Source organism: Alligator mississippiensis, chromosome 12 (assembly GCF_030867095.1).
Source record: "Alligator mississippiensis isolate rAllMis1 chromosome 12, rAllMis1, whole genome shotgun sequence".
In the NCBI taxonomy this organism is placed as follows: Eukaryota; Metazoa; Chordata; order Crocodylia; family Alligatoridae; genus Alligator; species Alligator mississippiensis.
Genome location: NC_081835.1, coordinates 44,586,744 through 44,603,900, shown reverse-complemented (window position 1 = coordinate 44,603,900; position 17,157 = coordinate 44,586,744). Strand labels below are relative to the sequence as shown.

Below are 17,157 nucleotides of genomic sequence, written 5' to 3'. Positions count from 1 at the left end.
GACGCTGACATGATAGCAGCACTCTTTTTAGGCCAGCAGAAGAAATAAAAAGTGGCACCTGCATGGTGTAATTCCCACCCATCAAGCAACCAATGCTACGCCTACAAGGTAATCTCATATCGTGTTCGGCACCAAGTGCCCTCAAACATTCTTCAAGAAGGTTGCAACCAAAACTGGAAGCAGTTTAGCTGTTACATAAAGCTTTATATGTGCTAATTGGCGCTGCGGAATGCAAGTGCTAAGTATCCTGCCCCTATGTTGATTAACCCATCCATACAACCACACAGGTACAACTCCGCTGGTTCCAGTTTAGGGGATAGTCCACTAGGATCAGCTCATTGTGCATGAGGGCACCATTGCTGACCACAGTAAGCTCTGTGTGGATGGGTCCAACTAACCCAAGAGGTAGCCATTCCCAAAACCTCTCAAAGCTGCAAGACCTGTATCGGTTGCATATAACTAAGGTTTTATGTGAGCTGAGTTCTGGGATTCTTCTGACTGCAAGAGCCTGCTCCCCATTGTGTCACTTTTTTTTTTTATGGATCTGTAGTTGTGGAAGATGATGTTGGGGAAAACCTTGTGGGTCAATGTTTCTCTTCCCTTGCAAGAATAGGGTCTGGTCTCCCAAAAGAGGGCATATGTTATCCTAAACTGGTTTCCTCTTACCAGAGGATCAGAAAGGGGCAATAAACTGCATTCCATACCAATATCCAGGTGCCAAATCATCTGGACCTTGATCCCTCTAGGGTTAAATAATTATCTCTCTCAGCTCCTTAGCAAAAGGAAAAAAAGATATTTTTGTTATGCCTGTTTCTTTTCTTTTCCTTTACCCCTTCTGCTTTGCCTTGTGTACATTTTTGTAGTCTTGGAGTTTATAACCTGCCCCAGCCATAACTCTTGGAGGCCAGACATCCTTGGTATTCTGCCTGCACCTGGTGCTGCAAAGACAGAACAGTAAACTTTGCTGAGAGTGCTGACTCTTTCCTGCCACCCCCCCACCCCCCATTATCCAGCTTATCTTATCTACTAAGTGTCAGAACTTTGACTTTCTCTTTCTTTTTCTCTTCCCGTTCCTCTTCCCTTGCCTTCCCCCACTCTTGCAGGATGCAGTATTGGGCTAGAAGGCTGGAGCAGGAGATTGATGGAGTGATGAGAATATTTGGTGGTGTCCAGCAGCTCCGAGGGGTAAGCTGTCTCTCTTCCCCTTTGTTACTTTCCTTGTGGCATTGAATATTCTCTTCTAGAGATGCTGCCTATGTGAACACTTGTAATAAGTCACCCTCCCAGCTCTCTCTATGTGCAGGGTCACAGCTGACTCTGCCTCTAGTTGCTAGTCAACCTGACACATTTATCATGTGCATGTTTTTGTTTGTTGTTTTGTTTTGTTTTGTTTTTTATTCCTCTACCTGTATTTCGGTATGGCTGCATATAACTGCGATCTGAGTTCCTAGTTGTATTCTTTCTCTGTACTACATATTGCACGCACCTTAAATCCAGCTGCTTGTCCTGCCAAGGATTCTTGGTGATTTGTATTTGCCTTGTAAGCTTAATTTTGTCTTACAGAAACAGACTGCATTTGGGAAATGTAGGGGCTAATGAGAATTCTGATGCTGGGATAAACTGAAGTCCTTTCTCATTCTGGGAAGCAGTTGCTCTGCATCAGAGTTGGGACAGCAAAAGGAAAGAAAAGCTTGCTTCTGCTTGCTCTACTTGCTCTGTGGATAGAGAATATCAGTCTCGTAGAGCCCTACCTCCCTCTCCTTCTGAATATATCTATCTTAGCTTTGCTAGTCATTTTAAATGGAGTAATCCGAAATACTAAAATACTGCTAATCTGAAGATCCTAAAGACACTGGCCTCATTCAGCATGCTAGATGTATTGCTGTATTTTCACAGGGTAATGTGCATTGGTTGTGGAGCATGTGTTTGGGGTTTTTTTGATTTATTTTTTGTCGTCACAGTGATCTATTATAGGTAGGTTTATTTTTTTTCCTCCCTTTAGCTCCATTAACATCAAAATAATTACTCACATTTTATATTGTTGTTTGTGGGGCACTGTCTAAACATAAAAGTTGTACTGGTTTCTCTTTAAATATATGTTTAAGTGGCTTTTAATTAAACAGATGCAGACTCCTGTGTAGATGTTCATAATTTGGCTTTTGAGTGGTTTTTCTCAATTTAGCTGCAACCTGTTTCTATTTACCTCAAGCTAAATTGATATAAACCAAGTTTATATTGATTTAAGAGCATCCACACAGCCTTTCACATCAGCTTAACTGAAGGCCTGGCAGACAAATAATTTACATTGGTTTTGGACACTGGTGTAAGTTACACCACAATCAGGAATGGACAGATGGACAATTATCCTAGTGTTGTGCACTTAGTATATGGCTATTACTGTGTCTTACCATTAGGCAGCGGGGGAGCAAGCAATAACTTATTTGCCTTAAGCGAATGGATGGCCTTAGACATGCAATACCCAAACCAACCTAACTTTTAAGCTTGTGAAGTCTTACCATTGCTGCTTTTCGAGTGAAATTGTTCTTTACAATATTAGGCAAAGGTGTACTGGTGTAAGGCTGTCAGTTACTTTTAATATCAGTGTAATGCCAGTTATACTGATGTGACCATTTTATCTGTTTAGTGCTTAAATCTGTTTTTTCAGTTGCATCTTTTAAATTAGAGCAGCTTTCCATGCAGAGAAATTCTGGGGTCAGAATTAGGCTTCCTGGTCTTGAGTTTTTCAGCCTGCTCTAGATGGGATTAGACAACACTATGGTTGTATGTACAGAGAGATAACAGACATGTTGTTTAACACAGCATCTGAGAAGGACCACTGCAGAACTCCATACCTGTGATGACAAATTCTTTTAACTTATTGCCATTAGCTTTGCTCTTTGTTCCTTTGCATGGGAAACAGATTCATCAGAATATAATATGAAATATTCTGAGTGTTGGTACTAAATAAAAATGGCACCTCTAATTAATTAGCACCTGTCTCCTGTTAGCTAATCAGTCAGTTGCAGGCAGAGTGCATCTCTTCTTTCTGCTTTATTATTCTGGTGGAGTAGAGTGCACCATGGTGTACTGGAATAGCATAGGACCAGTTGAAACTGGAAGGGTTTTAAGTCCATAATACTAGCAACTTTGGCCTCTCAGTAGAAAAAGAGAAATCTATGCACTAATATTGTATTGCGTAGATGCAAAAAGCTTTCAGAAGAAAGTGGTAAGCTATTGAATTTCTCACCTAATCATTCTGAATGTCATGTTACAATCCAAAAGAACAACAGCAGATCAATAACTAACTGGGGGACCAGTTCTCAAGGATGGAATTTTTTTAAGTGAAATTTTAAAATGAATGATATCTTCCTTTTTAGAGGTTGGAACTCTAGCTGGTGCAAATCAGCTTAATTTCATTGACCTCCAATCTTGGCGCATATAGTACCATTCATCCCCAAAGAGCTTTATCAGCCACATTCTCAGGGAGCACCATGAGTTACCAGTCAAATACAGGCAGGTCTGGAGTGCAGCCTGGCAGCTGTTTCTAAGATTGCACTCTGATACCATAACTGAGTTTAAGACTGGAAGCAAAAGGCAAGTGTTACGTGGACTGTCAGATGCATCTGGCATGCATTAAAGCATAAAATGAATATAAGGTAACATGGTTTTTCTTATTTTCTACATTGGTCCCCTCTCTCCATTTGTGAGAGTTGTCCATGGTGCAGGACAAAGAAACTAACACAAGCAGTACTTGTGGGTTTTCCATATTAGACTGCAAGTTCTTGGAATAATAAACTGTTTTAAGGGTCTGTGCAGCTTCTTGCAGAATGAGACCCTTTGATACTAGCCATATGTGAATGTTGAGGGTTGAGTCCCTAGTTTCTTATGACAAATCCGGTGTGGTGGGTTGTTAGAGAGGATGAAAACCATTCTTGGAGGTACAGATATAAGGTGCCAGTTAAATCAAAAAGCCCCTGTCAGTGTATGGGCTGGGTCCTGCTGCCATTTCTCACCAGTTTATAAAAAGGAGTGAGTGGTGGGGAAGCTGCTGCTCCAGTAGTGGATCTTCCCTTTTCAATTCAGGCCAGACTATAAGCAATGACATACCGGTAAATAACAATAATAAAAATATATATTTGCCAGGATTTTTTTTTTTTGGGTTGCTTTGAAAGGATGTGGGCCCACTCTCTGGTTGTCGACTGAAATCTCATAACTGTTGTGGCATATGAGGCATGAAATTTATTGTCAGAAATATGGTGTCCAGGAACACTATGGCACTGAATATTTTATCCTGCTGGAGTGCTACCTGCTCAAGAATGGTTTTTATTTTAACTTTTAAGTAATTTCTTGGAGCTGAGATACTAAATGTCATATCTCCCTGTTCCATGAACAGTTGTCTCTGATGGCTTTGCTGCTAGAACAATTTTCTATGCTTGTCTAAAATTACATCTTTGTTTTTTATATGTATATTTTTTTTCTTTTTCTTGGCAGTGTGAAAGGCTTTTGGAGGTATTGGGGGTAACATGCAAGGCCCCTTCATCTGTCAGTTGTAGAAGACATGGGGTTTTCAAATGTTATGTCAATGGTTTAAAACATTTGGCATCAGCCTCTTCGGCAGATGTCGCAAATTAGCTCTGCACACTCCCCAAATGCTGCTCCAATCCCCTTCTGCTACCTGATCTACTGCTCTGCTTTCTGCTTCTTCCCCTCTGCTCCCTGCTTTATCTGCTGCTCTGTTTTCTGATCCCTGCCGTATTTTCTGCTGTGCTGCCCATCTCTTCCCCAGTTTGCCACATGCCATATGCAAAGCCTACCTGTGCCACTTGCGGCACACGTGCTTCAGGTTGACCACCCCTAGTTTTAAAATACAGCCTTATATAAGGTGTATGTTGCTCGGAACGTGCCCTACAGCTTCCTTCTTGGTACACCATTAGCGGCTCTCCTTCCTCCCTACTCCCAAGGTCCCAGCAGCATTCTCATCACTTTGCAGGACAAATAGTGTAATATTAATATTTGTGCTTCCACTTCCCTAACATTCTGACTCTTCCCATGTTTTAACACAATTTTTAAATTACTGACCCTAGTCGGCAGTGACTAAAATTTTGTGTTTCCCATTCTAGGCTGCTATTTTCCTTAGTCAAACCACTGTAGAGGGGTGCATCTACATGTGTGCCTTACTTAAGTAAAGTGCCACTGTCTACACGTGCACCCATATCAGGACTCAGTAAATTAACTCCACCATAGGATAGTACTGTTCAGGATGAATATTATCCTATGGTGGAATAATTTACATGGCCTCAATGTACATGTAGACAGTGGCAGGGGCACAAGGGTGCTACAGTGTGAGGGCTGCCTGCTGGCTAGCCCCACACTCTACCACCTTTGTACACCAGCTGAGCCCTGCTGCCACAACCCAGAGCTCAGGGCTGACCTCCCGGGCTGCTCTGCACTGGCTCAAACTTCTGCGGTCCCCGGTGCACATGTAAATGCTGTGCCCTGGAGAAATAAACTCCAAAACGAACTGCACTGGTGTTTGTTTATTTGCCCTAATTGCACGTGTAGATGCACCCAGATTTGTTGCACTCGAACGTAAGCTCAAGAGACTGAACGTTACAATAGCAGGAAGGAGTTACATTGGCAGACCTGTTGTGTAGGAAGGAGCCAGGAATGGAATAGTAGCAGGTACTACCAGTCAGGACTAAGTGCACAGGCAGGTCTGCATTTGACCTAATGGCACACTGCAAGCAGTCTCTATGCACTGTGCCTGAATCCTCCTACCATTCCTCTCATAGGACCCTCTGCAGCTCTGGCAATAATCTTCGAAGTCAGAAAGCATTACCACTTTACTGTTTTGTAGCTCTCTTTTCTGAGCAGCTTCACACTATGCAATGTTTGATTTCTTGTGATCCTGATGGCTATCTGGGCTAAGACCATGGCACTCCTTTAATTTGTTACCTTTACTGCATTTGAACCCATTTTCCAAAAAGAAGGAAAAAGCATAGTGTTACCTGCCCTTCTCCCCATTCTCTGAATCTTTTTATCTGAGCTTGTCTAGTTGCCACAACATCTAAGAGAAGCTGAAGTCCTCAGAAGTGGATGAGAAAACTCTGCAGAGATCTTCATTCCTGTATTGCTGGGATTTCTTTGCTTGCTTTCCATTGCTGGTCATGGTACCTGCTGCTGCAGCAGGTCTAGGGTTACCATATGTTTAGGTTTTCCCAGACGCATCCTCTTTTTGGGTCCTTCAATCTCCATCCAGGTGGGTTTTTGAAATCTGAACCAATGTCCAGGGTGGGGGTGGGGATGGACTGTGGGTTGGGACTGAGGGGCCCTGGCAGTGCCAGGGAACTGGGTTGGGAGTGAAGTGTCCCCCCCAACAGGTTTCTTCTTTTTTTGGAACTGAAAATAATAGTAACTGTAAGCAGGTCTAATGCCTTTATAGGGATACTTGCATGCTGAGAACCCATTTTCTTTCTCCCCCCTGATCCACTCTCAAATCCAGAGGGCAGTTTTCTCTCCCACCCTACCTCCTTGTCATTCATATTTGTCTAGTATTGGTGGTTGGCATGGTCTTGTACCCTTATTACCTGGTGGCAGTTTGCTGGAGATGGATAGTATCGACACTTTCTTCTAATGGTGATGAGGAAACACCCAGTCCATAAAGTTCCAGATGGCCCAAGAAGCTGAGCCATCAGCTGGGAGCGGTGAGCAGCTTTGTTGGCAGAGCTTAGCAGCCAGCCAGCCTCCAGCCAGTTGACAATTGATCCTCCTCAACAGGTGTTGCTTCAGCATCAAGGAAGGGACAGAGGCACTGGGACTGAGCTGGGGCAGAGCACAAATCCAGGGCTTCCCCTCTCTCTCTGGGGAATTGCATGGTGGTTGCTGTCCCCTGCAGGGGAGCCTGTCTCCACTAAAGACTTTGAGTGTGTCAATATGGAAGTATCTCCTTTAAAATGAGATGTCAGTTTACTTAAGTGGCTGTTTATTACACTACACTGCATTGCTACCTTTGCTTTTTATTTTTCTCTCTGCGTTCAGCTCTCTGTGAGCAGCTTGGCCCCTCAGCTTGCTAGAAGATACTACAGGTGGTTCCTTCTGGGAAAGGACTGTGCTCACTGTCTTGGGGCAGTGTGATGAGGGACTGTGCAAGCTTCCTCTGTTACCTGATTTACAGCACCACCTGCTGTTTAAATTCCAGTTCCCTGTACTCTACTGCTATTGCTCATCCCTGACCTTTTTGCCTCTTCCAGTCCTGGCCACATCTTGTGCTGAGATTTGTTGTTTGCCCTTGATATTATTGGACTTGGGCATAGAGAGCTGAAAGGCATACATTAACCTACTGTGCTACTGCAGCTTCCACCCATGTCCTCACTGTGTCTCTGCAATCTTCTGATTTTCACGCTGCTGTGTCATTGCAGCCCCATTAGATCATTGATAAGGAGCAAGGAACTTTTTTTTTTTTCTCTTGTTTAAATGATGATGACAGCTGGTTTAAAACAAAAAGTCTTTGTAAAGGGAGCTGCTGGCGTTTTTGTGTTCAAGTCTTTTAATCATACAGGTAACCACCAGCACTGCATTGTATTCTATGTAGTCAAATACTGGGTTTCCTATTCATGAGACTTAATGGTGATCTGCCTGGGGCAAGGTGTTATGGAACAGGCCTTGCGGTATCCCTGGGAATGATTGAGAATTTCTTTGGTTTGCTTTAAATATACTTAACTTTAAAAGAATGACCAGAGTTGTATCCAGTTGTTCAGGGGCTCAGATAGTGTTTGTAAATATGAATCTAGGAATGCTATTACATTAATACAAATTGAGATGCCATTTTGCTAGATGCAAATACTTATGGAGAGACAGTCCCAGACCCAAAGGCTTGCAGTCTAAGCAGAGTAGACTTCTGATTTTCACCCAGAATGCCCTGCAATCCCTTTCAGGGGTGCCACGGGGTGTCATACAATATTAACACTGAGTGTATAAACACCTACACATGATTCACAAAATAAACCCTGGGACTTCTGGATTTCAAATCCAGAGTATCAAAAACATTCCAACCTGTTGTGGTCTCTCTGACTTCTTTGCAAAATAAGTATTTTTCCATAGTCAAAAAATGGGTGAAAGCTAAAAGCTAGCATTTTCTGAAAGGTACCTCGGGCCAAAAAGGTTGAGAACCACTGGACTAAACAGACAAAAGGAGAAGCAACAAGGCACAGAGGAAATCAAGAACTTACCTTGGATGAGTGGCAGAGCTGGGAATAGTTATATTGTCCCAGTCTAGTGCAGGACCATGCTTTAAATTAAATTCTGATAAGGAGAGAGGACAGTCTTGCCTACCTTAAAAGCAGGAGTCCATCCAGGATGCATCAATGTGGGTTCTAGGAAGAGTTCTAGGGATTGCGTTCGCCAGAGCCTATAAGGGAAATTTCTGCTGAAGTTAAAATACTGGGGGAGTGGGGGGGGGGGTGTGCTCCAGTGTGTTTTTAGCTCTGCTGTCCATGTAGTAGGAGTGTTGGGTTCCTTGCCCAGGAGAGGGTCTGTGCATCCCAATGAGATAATGCCAACCAACAACCCCCCCCCCCCCCCCCCCCCCCCCATTTCTATGCCCTGCCGGAAGGAGGTGAGGCTCATGCGTTATCTTCTTCTTGAGCTTGGACTTACTGTCAGCTATGCCCAACACACTCAGTCTGCCTCTGAACACTACTGCTTTGCCCTCTTCTGCTCCTCTAGTTTGATAAGAAGTGTGCGATGCCAGATAAACACATTCCAGTTCTAAACTGCTTGGGTTTATTTTAATCTGCCCTGGCTGTTCAGCAGCCTCAGCACTTCACTCAGTAATGAGTGCAAAGCCAAGTTGCATTATCAAGCAAGAACACTTGAATGTCCTTGCAGCAGTTTGATTAGAAGAGGGGGCCTTTCCAGCCATCTCTTGAAAGGGTCTGTGCAAGCCTTTTCCACTGTCAGCCCCTCCCTGTTGTTCTCCCTTGCACCCTTCCTCTCCACTTAGAGCTGTATTGCATCCATCGTAGAACATGTCAGGAAAACATATGCTTCAGCTTTTAATTCATTTGCATAATGAGGTTAATATGTATGAATTATTCATGAAGAATATCTACATGTGGCTGTTCACTCCATGGTGTTAGCATCCCTTGCTAATTCCCTTTCAGTGGAGGGTGCTAATCCTGTCCCATATCTTTGTATTAACTGGGGAGGAGAGAGGAAATGAACCATATTCCCTGTGCAGATTGTAACCTGGTGTATTTGTAAGGTCCACTAGTGCTTATCTGAGAGAGGAAGAGAAGGGGGATATCTTAGCAGTAGGGAACACAAGACCTTAAAAGGAGGAGCAATATAGAAGTCTCAGATCATAAGTTAGAAACTTGCTGTGTTATAAGGAAGTTGCATCTACACAAGACACTGACTGCACAGTAGCTGAATAGTACTGTGTAGTAGTGCTGATACACTACTATGCAGTATTATTGGGCTACTGCACAGTAGCGTCACCTAAAAGATGTTAGCCGGTGCTACTGAACAGCAACTCTGATTACTGCACATTTATTTAGTACTTGATTATGCAAGTACTAAAATGTGCAGTAACCACTGCACAGTAGCATCTTCTGTAGATTCTTGCAGTGTGAATTTAATGCTTTGTAGTATTTCAGGGTGAAGGGTGGGGATTTTCTTCTATCTCTGAGGGTTTCTTACTATCTTTTTAAATGTTCTTGGAAAAATTTTTGCGATGAAATTGCAGTAGCCTTGGAACAAAATACTGTCTCCTGTCCTTTGTCAAGGTGACCAGTGGTAGAAGAAAAAATAAAATCTTGTTTCCTTCTAAATAAAACAATTGGGGGTGCACCGATTTTAAGATTTTGTTGGGTGATACCGACGGCTGATTATTAATGAGCCATATCGGCCAATACCAATCCGATTAGCCGATTTTACAGGAATGCAGCTTGGTAGCTTGGAGAGCAGCCTCCTGTCTGTGGCAGGGAGGGGCATGGGAGTGGGCAGATTGAGGCTACCCCAGTGAAGAGGGGAGTGGGTTGGGGCAGGGCAGTGAATGTGCCCTTGAGAGCGGGATGGAGGCATGAGCAGGTCATCTGGGGGCACGGGGTGGGGGGGTAGCGGGTCCCCGCTGCTGTGCGCACCCCTGGGGGAAGCATGGGGGTCATGTAGGTTTGGTTGTCATGTGTTGTCCCCCCCCCCTCTGATTTTTTGTGTGTGTGTGTGTGCAGGGTGAGGGCAGGCTTGGGAGCTGGGCCGGGATGGGGTGGGGCAGACAGTGGCACTGGGAGGGGTAGAAACGGGGTGGCCTCTAGACACCCCAAAATTCCCTGTAGATGCCCCTCCCAGCACCACCACCACCCTCCCTGAGTGTAGCCCCAGCCCAGCCCCACCACTGAGAAGAGGCTGGCACAGACCACCCTCACCCCATGCACACATCCCAGGGGGGCACATGACCCCCATGCCTCCACCAAGGGTGCATGCAGTGGTGGGGAGCCGCCCCCTGCTTCTGATGCCCCCCCACCCCATTGGCCACCCGTGCCTCCATCTTACTCCCAGGGTCACATTCACCACCTTGGCTGGGCTGTGGCTGCCCCCGCCCCACTCCCTCCCTCACCATGGCATTCACCGTGCGTTCTTGACCACGTGCATGTGTGCAGCTGTGTGCGTGCTCATGGCATTTATCAGAGAGATTATCTGCTATACCAGCCAAAAAAAACCACTTGCCAATAATGTTTATTTACCTTTTATCGGTGCCGATCTGATATGTGACCGATTTTTATGTCTGTGCACCTCTAAAAACAAAAAAAAATTTCACGAGCATTCCTCCGTCACAGTTGGGGACTCCATCTTGGGGCTCCTACTTGGCCCAGTCTGGAGTCAGGGGGAGGTGAAGATATGAATCCTGTTCTTTTCTAACCCCCTCCCTGGACTGGTGGCTGGAGATCCTGACACTGGCTGCCTGGGGCTTCCCCCAGGTTTGCTGGCACTACCCCAGTTTAGGGAGAATTGCTTGGGGTTGCAGCAGCTGTTGCTACTTTAAGGAGTGATGCTTGTGTCCCCAGTACCTGGAACAGGGTAAGCACTGCTCAGGGTTGCTGCTCTTTGGGATCACAGCCACCCCTGCCACTGCTTTGAAAGCGCCAGCTGGGGTTGGCGCTGAAGTCTTCTGCCTCTAGGGGTTGTCAAGTGGGGTCCTGTGCCAACCATGGTGGCCTCTGTTTTGTGGTTCTGGGAGCACCAGTGGGGGCTCTGTTGAGGGTCGAGGCTGAGTGCATCCCCTCTAGGATTTCAGCTCTGACACTCACTAGTGAGACAGCTTTAGTTGTCAGTTGTCATTTACTAATTATGGTTAGCCAGCCTCAGCGAGAATGCCATTTTAAAGGATGACTCCGGTCAGGAGTTTTCCTTGGCTCTTCTCAGTCACAGCCCTGAAGCTTTCTTTCTCAGCTGCCTTACCTGCCCCTTGGGTTCCTGCTGCTCCCATTGCTACCCCTTCTGTCCCGTCCCCCCCCTGCCCTTTCTACCTTCCCCCACACAGTTGTTTTCTACAGCCTCTGTGCATCTTCCAATAGCAGGAATCTAGGAGGAAGACCTAGAGACACATACAGATATGGCCAGTGACACACAGATTTGTTGCCACTTCCCTCCCCCACCCCCTTCCCTTCTACCCACTTACCCCTTATGTATACTCTCTTAGGATGCGCATCAGGACATAGGCACAAAACAGGGTAATAACCTTTTTAAGTGACACATCAAATGAAAGCATGCAAATCTCAGAGCGCAGCAGTAGGGCAGAGCTCTAGTACCAAAGCACATAGTCCAAAACATATGTGTATAAGCAGGATTACACTAGTGTGTTATCACCTTTTGTGTAATGTCCTGAGGGTGGGAGGGAGGCCAGTGTCCATCCACATCTTTGGGTCTTGGTCTGCATCCTCCTCCAACAGATCCTTGGGGCCTTTGTGGGATTCTAGGAGTGTGGCAATGGCAGAGATGCTGCAGACACTGAGGTGTGAAATGAGGGAAGATCTGAGTGTGAAAATTCCTTTTTGTGCATGGATTTCAGGGGTTGAAATCTAGCCTGCTGCTGTGGAAACTTTCCACACACAGTTGCTTTGGAGTGCACTGACGTGATCTCTTTTATTGCCTAGCACTGACACGATAATAGTTCTTAAAGGCCATATCAGAAGCACCTATAGTTACTGGATCAGACTTTAAAAAAGATGCACTAATAGTTACCGACACTTGATGAGCAGGACATGAAGTCTGATTCTTCACTTAGTCATGTAATGCCAGTCAATTTAATGGAGTTGCTCTTGAATCATACCCCCATTGATGGCAAGCCCAGTGTTCTCATATTCAGGTTCATGAAATACCTGCTGTACCCTCTTACCTTATATATCCAGAAAGCGAAGGCTGTGCAATAGGGTGCCCAGTGACAGTGCATGTGAGAGCCTCGTGAATGTTCAGCAAATCCATTATGAGCTATGGCATTGCCATTACTCAGTTGTATGAGCCCATGGGGGTGGTTGGTGTTCCTAGTAACATCAATCAGCCAGCTTCCATGTGGATACTGTAGGGATCCCAAGGGCCCATGTGGCCCCCACATTAACAGCAGATTAAGTCACTAGGTTCAAGCTGTGTGTGTTTTAAGAGAGATAGATTGAAATAAAACAATCCCCACTGCCCTGAGTGCAGGATAAATAAATAGGTGGAGCTCATTAAAGTTTGCCACCTTAAAAACACACATATATTATTCTTTAATGAAAAGTTGATTGTCATCTTATTTGCTCCAAATGGTTCTTTTCCTTTACACTCAGTGGACACATTCACACAAGCATGCATGTGCGTCCTGCAGTGTCTCAAAGCCCTTTGGGATGCTGCAAGAGGCATGTGCAGGAACAAAAAAAAACCCAAACCATTCCCTGCCCTGCAAATTTGCTGCACGAGGGCAAAATTAGACCCCTGGATATCCAGGAGTAAAAAAAAAAAAAAAAAAAAAAAGGGGGGGGGGGGGGAAGCTGGGCAGAGCACAGTCCCTGACCATGCCTGGAGGCAACTGGAAGCTCGGTCCACCACAGAGACATTCTGATAGCCAGCCAGAGCATACTTATGGCTGGCCCTTGCCCCGGTGCTAAAGCAAGCTGCCTGCCAGTGTAGAGCAGGCAGAATGCCTGCCACAGGGAGCTGGACCTGGACTCTTGCCAGTAAGTAGGGGGTGGGGGGGCTGGAGGTGGGGGGAGGGGACCATGGGGGGGGACCCCTGCCAGCCCCACCTGCTCAGAGCCTCCCCCCACCCCCAATCACTGCCCTGCCTGGCCCCACCATCCTGGCAATTAAAACAAAAAATAGCCCTCACTCACTGGCAGTAGCAGCTGCCTTGAGGGTCACTGGGGCCTCGTGGCAGAGCCCCCCTCCCCCTGGGCAGCACAGGGCTGGGTGACAGCCTCTGGCCCCAGCTGCACAGCGCGCAGAGCTGTACAGCGCCCTGCTGACCCTGGCCGCACCTGCACAATGGGGCAGTGGCAATGCAGGTGCCAGGCACCAGGGGCTGGGCCCCACTGCCCCCTGCTGCCCTGTGCCCAGTGACAGTGTGGGGCTTAAAAGTGTCAGGATGCTGGGACTGGGTGGGGCAGCAATTTTTTTTGGGGGGGGCTGGGGGTGCAAGCAGGGGATGGGACCAGGTGGGGCCACCATGGGAGGTGGGGGCTGCAGGAGTTGTTGGGGGATGGGGCCAGGTGGGACTGTAATCTGGGGAGGCTGGGGAAACAAGCAGGAGTGGGGCATGTGGCCTCTCCAGGGGGCCTGTGGCCCTGTGGGGGGACAGTCCATGAGCTGTGTGGGGGGGAGGAGGGGGTTGCACCCTGTCGGAGGCAGGGGAACCCCCCCCACACACAGTCCCACTGTGATACCCTTCACAATCCACCCACATGCCCCACGGCCTCCCACATCCTTCCACAGTCACACGCACATACCCTGCGTGCCCAGCTGCCAGGCAGGATGAGACCTGCTGGCAGGAGCTGTGGCAGCAGGGGCAGCTGTCCCCACATCCTGGCTAGTGAAGGGGCCAGGGGGAGCTTTAACTGCTTTATGGTAAGAAAACAAAAGGCAAACAGCAAAACATATAGGTATTTAGAATTCATTTTATTATGATGATAGAGACACTGGTAGGCTTCCAAACTGGTTTAACACTGTGGATATGTCAATAAATCATTGCCCAACTGATCTCTCGTTCTCTCGCTCTTAAATGGGGAACACCAGAATTCCTGCTAGGGAGGCAAGTGGTAGGACCCAAGCAGAAGAGCCTGCTCAGAGCTGGCCCCTTGGACCCAGCTGGCTGTGGCTGACCTCCTGGCCAGTGGGGGCCAGGAGAACATGCTTTGACAGTTCAAAGCAGGCCACCACACTGAGAACATCTTCCGGGTGATAGCTGCCCAGATGGCCAGGCAGGGGCACACAAGGCAGTAGTGCCACACCGCAGCCAGAGCCCACTGGGAGCTGACCCAGAGGAGCCAACGCTGCAGCCACAGCCCACTGGGAAATGACTCAGAGAAGCAGTTGCCTCTACTGGCTGTGCAGTCCAGGTCTGGCAGGTGGTGCAGCGGGTCACAGCCAGGCAGCAGCCCCCACTGCCAAACTGCTTCCGTGGGTAAAGGGCGCAGAGAACTCTGAGCTGCTTCAGCAGTCCAGCTGGCACAAGGGGTAGTGTCCCCAGGTACCAATTGGCTGGGCGCCAGAAGCTCCTGAGAGCAAGTGGCCCTGAGCTACTTGACAGTGCAGACTTTTTTGACTCTTATCCCAGCATGAATAAAAGCCCAGAAGAATGGCATTTCCTACCTTCTCTTGACATGCTGCAGAGGGGGGAGTTTGCTTTTCCTCTCCTTAATTGAGCTGCTAAACCAAAACTTGGCCATAGTTGCCACTCTGGGGAAAACACTCTCTCTACTACCTGGTCAGTCATTCCCAAATGCTGGGACGGGGAATGTTTGTCACTGGATGAAATGCGATGGTGGCATGTTAAAATGCAAAGTGGGTTTTGGTAAGACAACTCCTCAAGGGTGTATTTACTTTATCATTTTTAGTGTGGCTTCAGCCCTGTAAATTGCAGCCACAAACTTGCATGTTAAGTGAGTGTATTTACTGTTCCTCATTAAGGTGGAGCACCTTTGACATTTGACCAGCATAATTTGAATGGTTCCCTTATTTTAATACCATCAGCCAAGTTGACCTATTGACTTGCAGTGATTCTGTCAGTTTTATAGGGTGCTTTATTTCTTTTTAATAATTTGTAGTTTAAAAATGACTGAGGGGGGGGAGAGACATAGTTGAGCGTGACATTGGTTTTTCTTGTTTACCACTTGAAACTACCAGTGACTTGATTATATCAGAGAGCAGAGATATAACCAGTAAGGCTTATGCGTTGGGCCAAACTTTGCTTGAAAGCATGGGGAAGGGGAGGGCTGGCAGCAAGAAGGGTAGCAGAGCAGCTGCTGTAGGTAGGGTCTCTGTTGTGGTTCACCTGCTTCATGGAGTGCCCTGAGTATCATTGAATGATCACCAAAAAATAATTTGATTGCAGAAAAAGGCAGCTGCAGTAGGTGAGAGATCTTCACCCAGTGGCTGGTCTATTAACCTCCTAACTCCTGTCCATTTGGAAATCTGCCCTCACAGCAGTGGCAACTGCTATGACTTCTGGTGCCCCTAGACCTGATGTCCCTGCCCCAGCAAGGAGAAAGGCACAGACTCCCCCAGGGGCTTCATTCTGGCTCCCTCTCTTAAGTCAGCACCTGGGAGGTCATGCCCCACTCTCCCATCCTTGGTTATGATGCTCCCAGAGAACCTTGCTCAGAAGCTGTCTGAAATGGTTGGAAACCTGATTTGTAGCAAAGCACATAATGAAATTGCAGGCCCTACCCCTGTTTGTCCTTTTAATCAAAGTAGACAAACCATATTGCATGGAAGCAAAGCTACCAACAGTACAATGTATGCCAACAGTTCATTGAACAAAATGGGAGGCTCATGTAGAGAAGGCTTTGAGAAAGAGACAATGGACAGAACTCTGGACTGCGACCCAGGAAACCATAGCTCTATTACCCTGCTCTAATGCCTTGTTGGGTGACCTGGGGCATATCATGGCACCTCACCTCTTTTTTTCTTTTCTTCCATTGATACAATGATACTGACCTCCCTTGTAAAGCTCTTTGAGATCTACAAATGAACAATTATATGTCAGACCTGGTTGGTGACTCTTATTGTTGTTTAGAAAGAAGATTTCACTGTCTGAATAACTACCTGATTTGGGAGACTTGCTAGAAGCAGGAAATGGCCCCTCATTTTTCTTGTTTGCAACTAGCCTGAACGATGCTCTGTTGAACATTCACTGAGAAGCATCCCTGTGCCATTCTAGTAATACATCTGACTGCCTGTTAAGCTTCTTCCATATTTGATGCCTGGAGCAGAAGGGGGAATGGTGGGGGAGGAAAGTTTTTGCGGCTTGAAGTAGAGCAAGAAAGCAACACTAAACAGCTACTGGTTCTGCCTTCTCATCTACCCCTTTTTTTCTCCTGTTGCACTCTAGATTTGATCTGAGTCCTATTGAAGCCAAAAAGTCAACAGAGTTACCCTCTTTCTCCCCTCTCTCTCTCTCTCTGTCTCTCTCTCCTCATTTTGTGCTGTGTTGATGTCTGGCATTTGTATCTTGTCTGGTCTCTCTGAGAGTTGTTTTTTCTTTTCTTATTTTTCTTTTTCTGCATCAGGAAGTAGGGATTGATAGTTGGTATATATCTGCACAGTATCTAGAGAAGTGGGGCCCAACCTGTTTGTGGGTTGTTGGGTACATACTGCAGTATGTATAAATATTAAGCATTAATGGTACTGAAAAGGTCTTCTTTAACTGAATGTGGTTTGAGGGTTCATTTGGGACAAGGAGCCTCTAGCATAGCACAGAAAGGTGGTGGGTGTTTACAGAAACAGCCTCTGGCTTAGCTTATTCCTTAGGCTCAAAAAGATGGCAGATGCATTGTGTGTGAGAAAGTGTTGGAAGCTCCTTCTTTGAATCATTTAGAGTTGCATTATTTGTTGTCTCATGGGCCCCCATGGAAAGACTTGCCTTCCAGCAAAAAGGGTGGAGGGAGTAATTTGCACGCTTTTTCACAT

At 46.5% G+C, this 17,157-nt stretch overlaps 1 protein-coding gene across 4 annotated transcripts in view; it reads left to right on the top strand.

Annotated features, from left to right (window-relative positions):
* The window catches only part of CACNA2D2 (calcium voltage-gated channel auxiliary subunit alpha2delta 2), a 736,608-nt gene that overhangs the window by 38,169 nt on the left and 681,282 nt on the right, over nt 1–17,157 (top strand). For all 4 annotated transcript variants that reach the window (XM_059716173.1, XM_059716174.1, XM_059716176.1 and 1 more), the window contains exon 2: nt 1,104–1,185. In XM_059716173.1, coding sequence (XP_059572156.1) covers nt 1,104–1,185 — 82 coding nt within the window. The remainder of the gene's footprint in view (nt 1–1,103; nt 1,186–17,157) is intronic.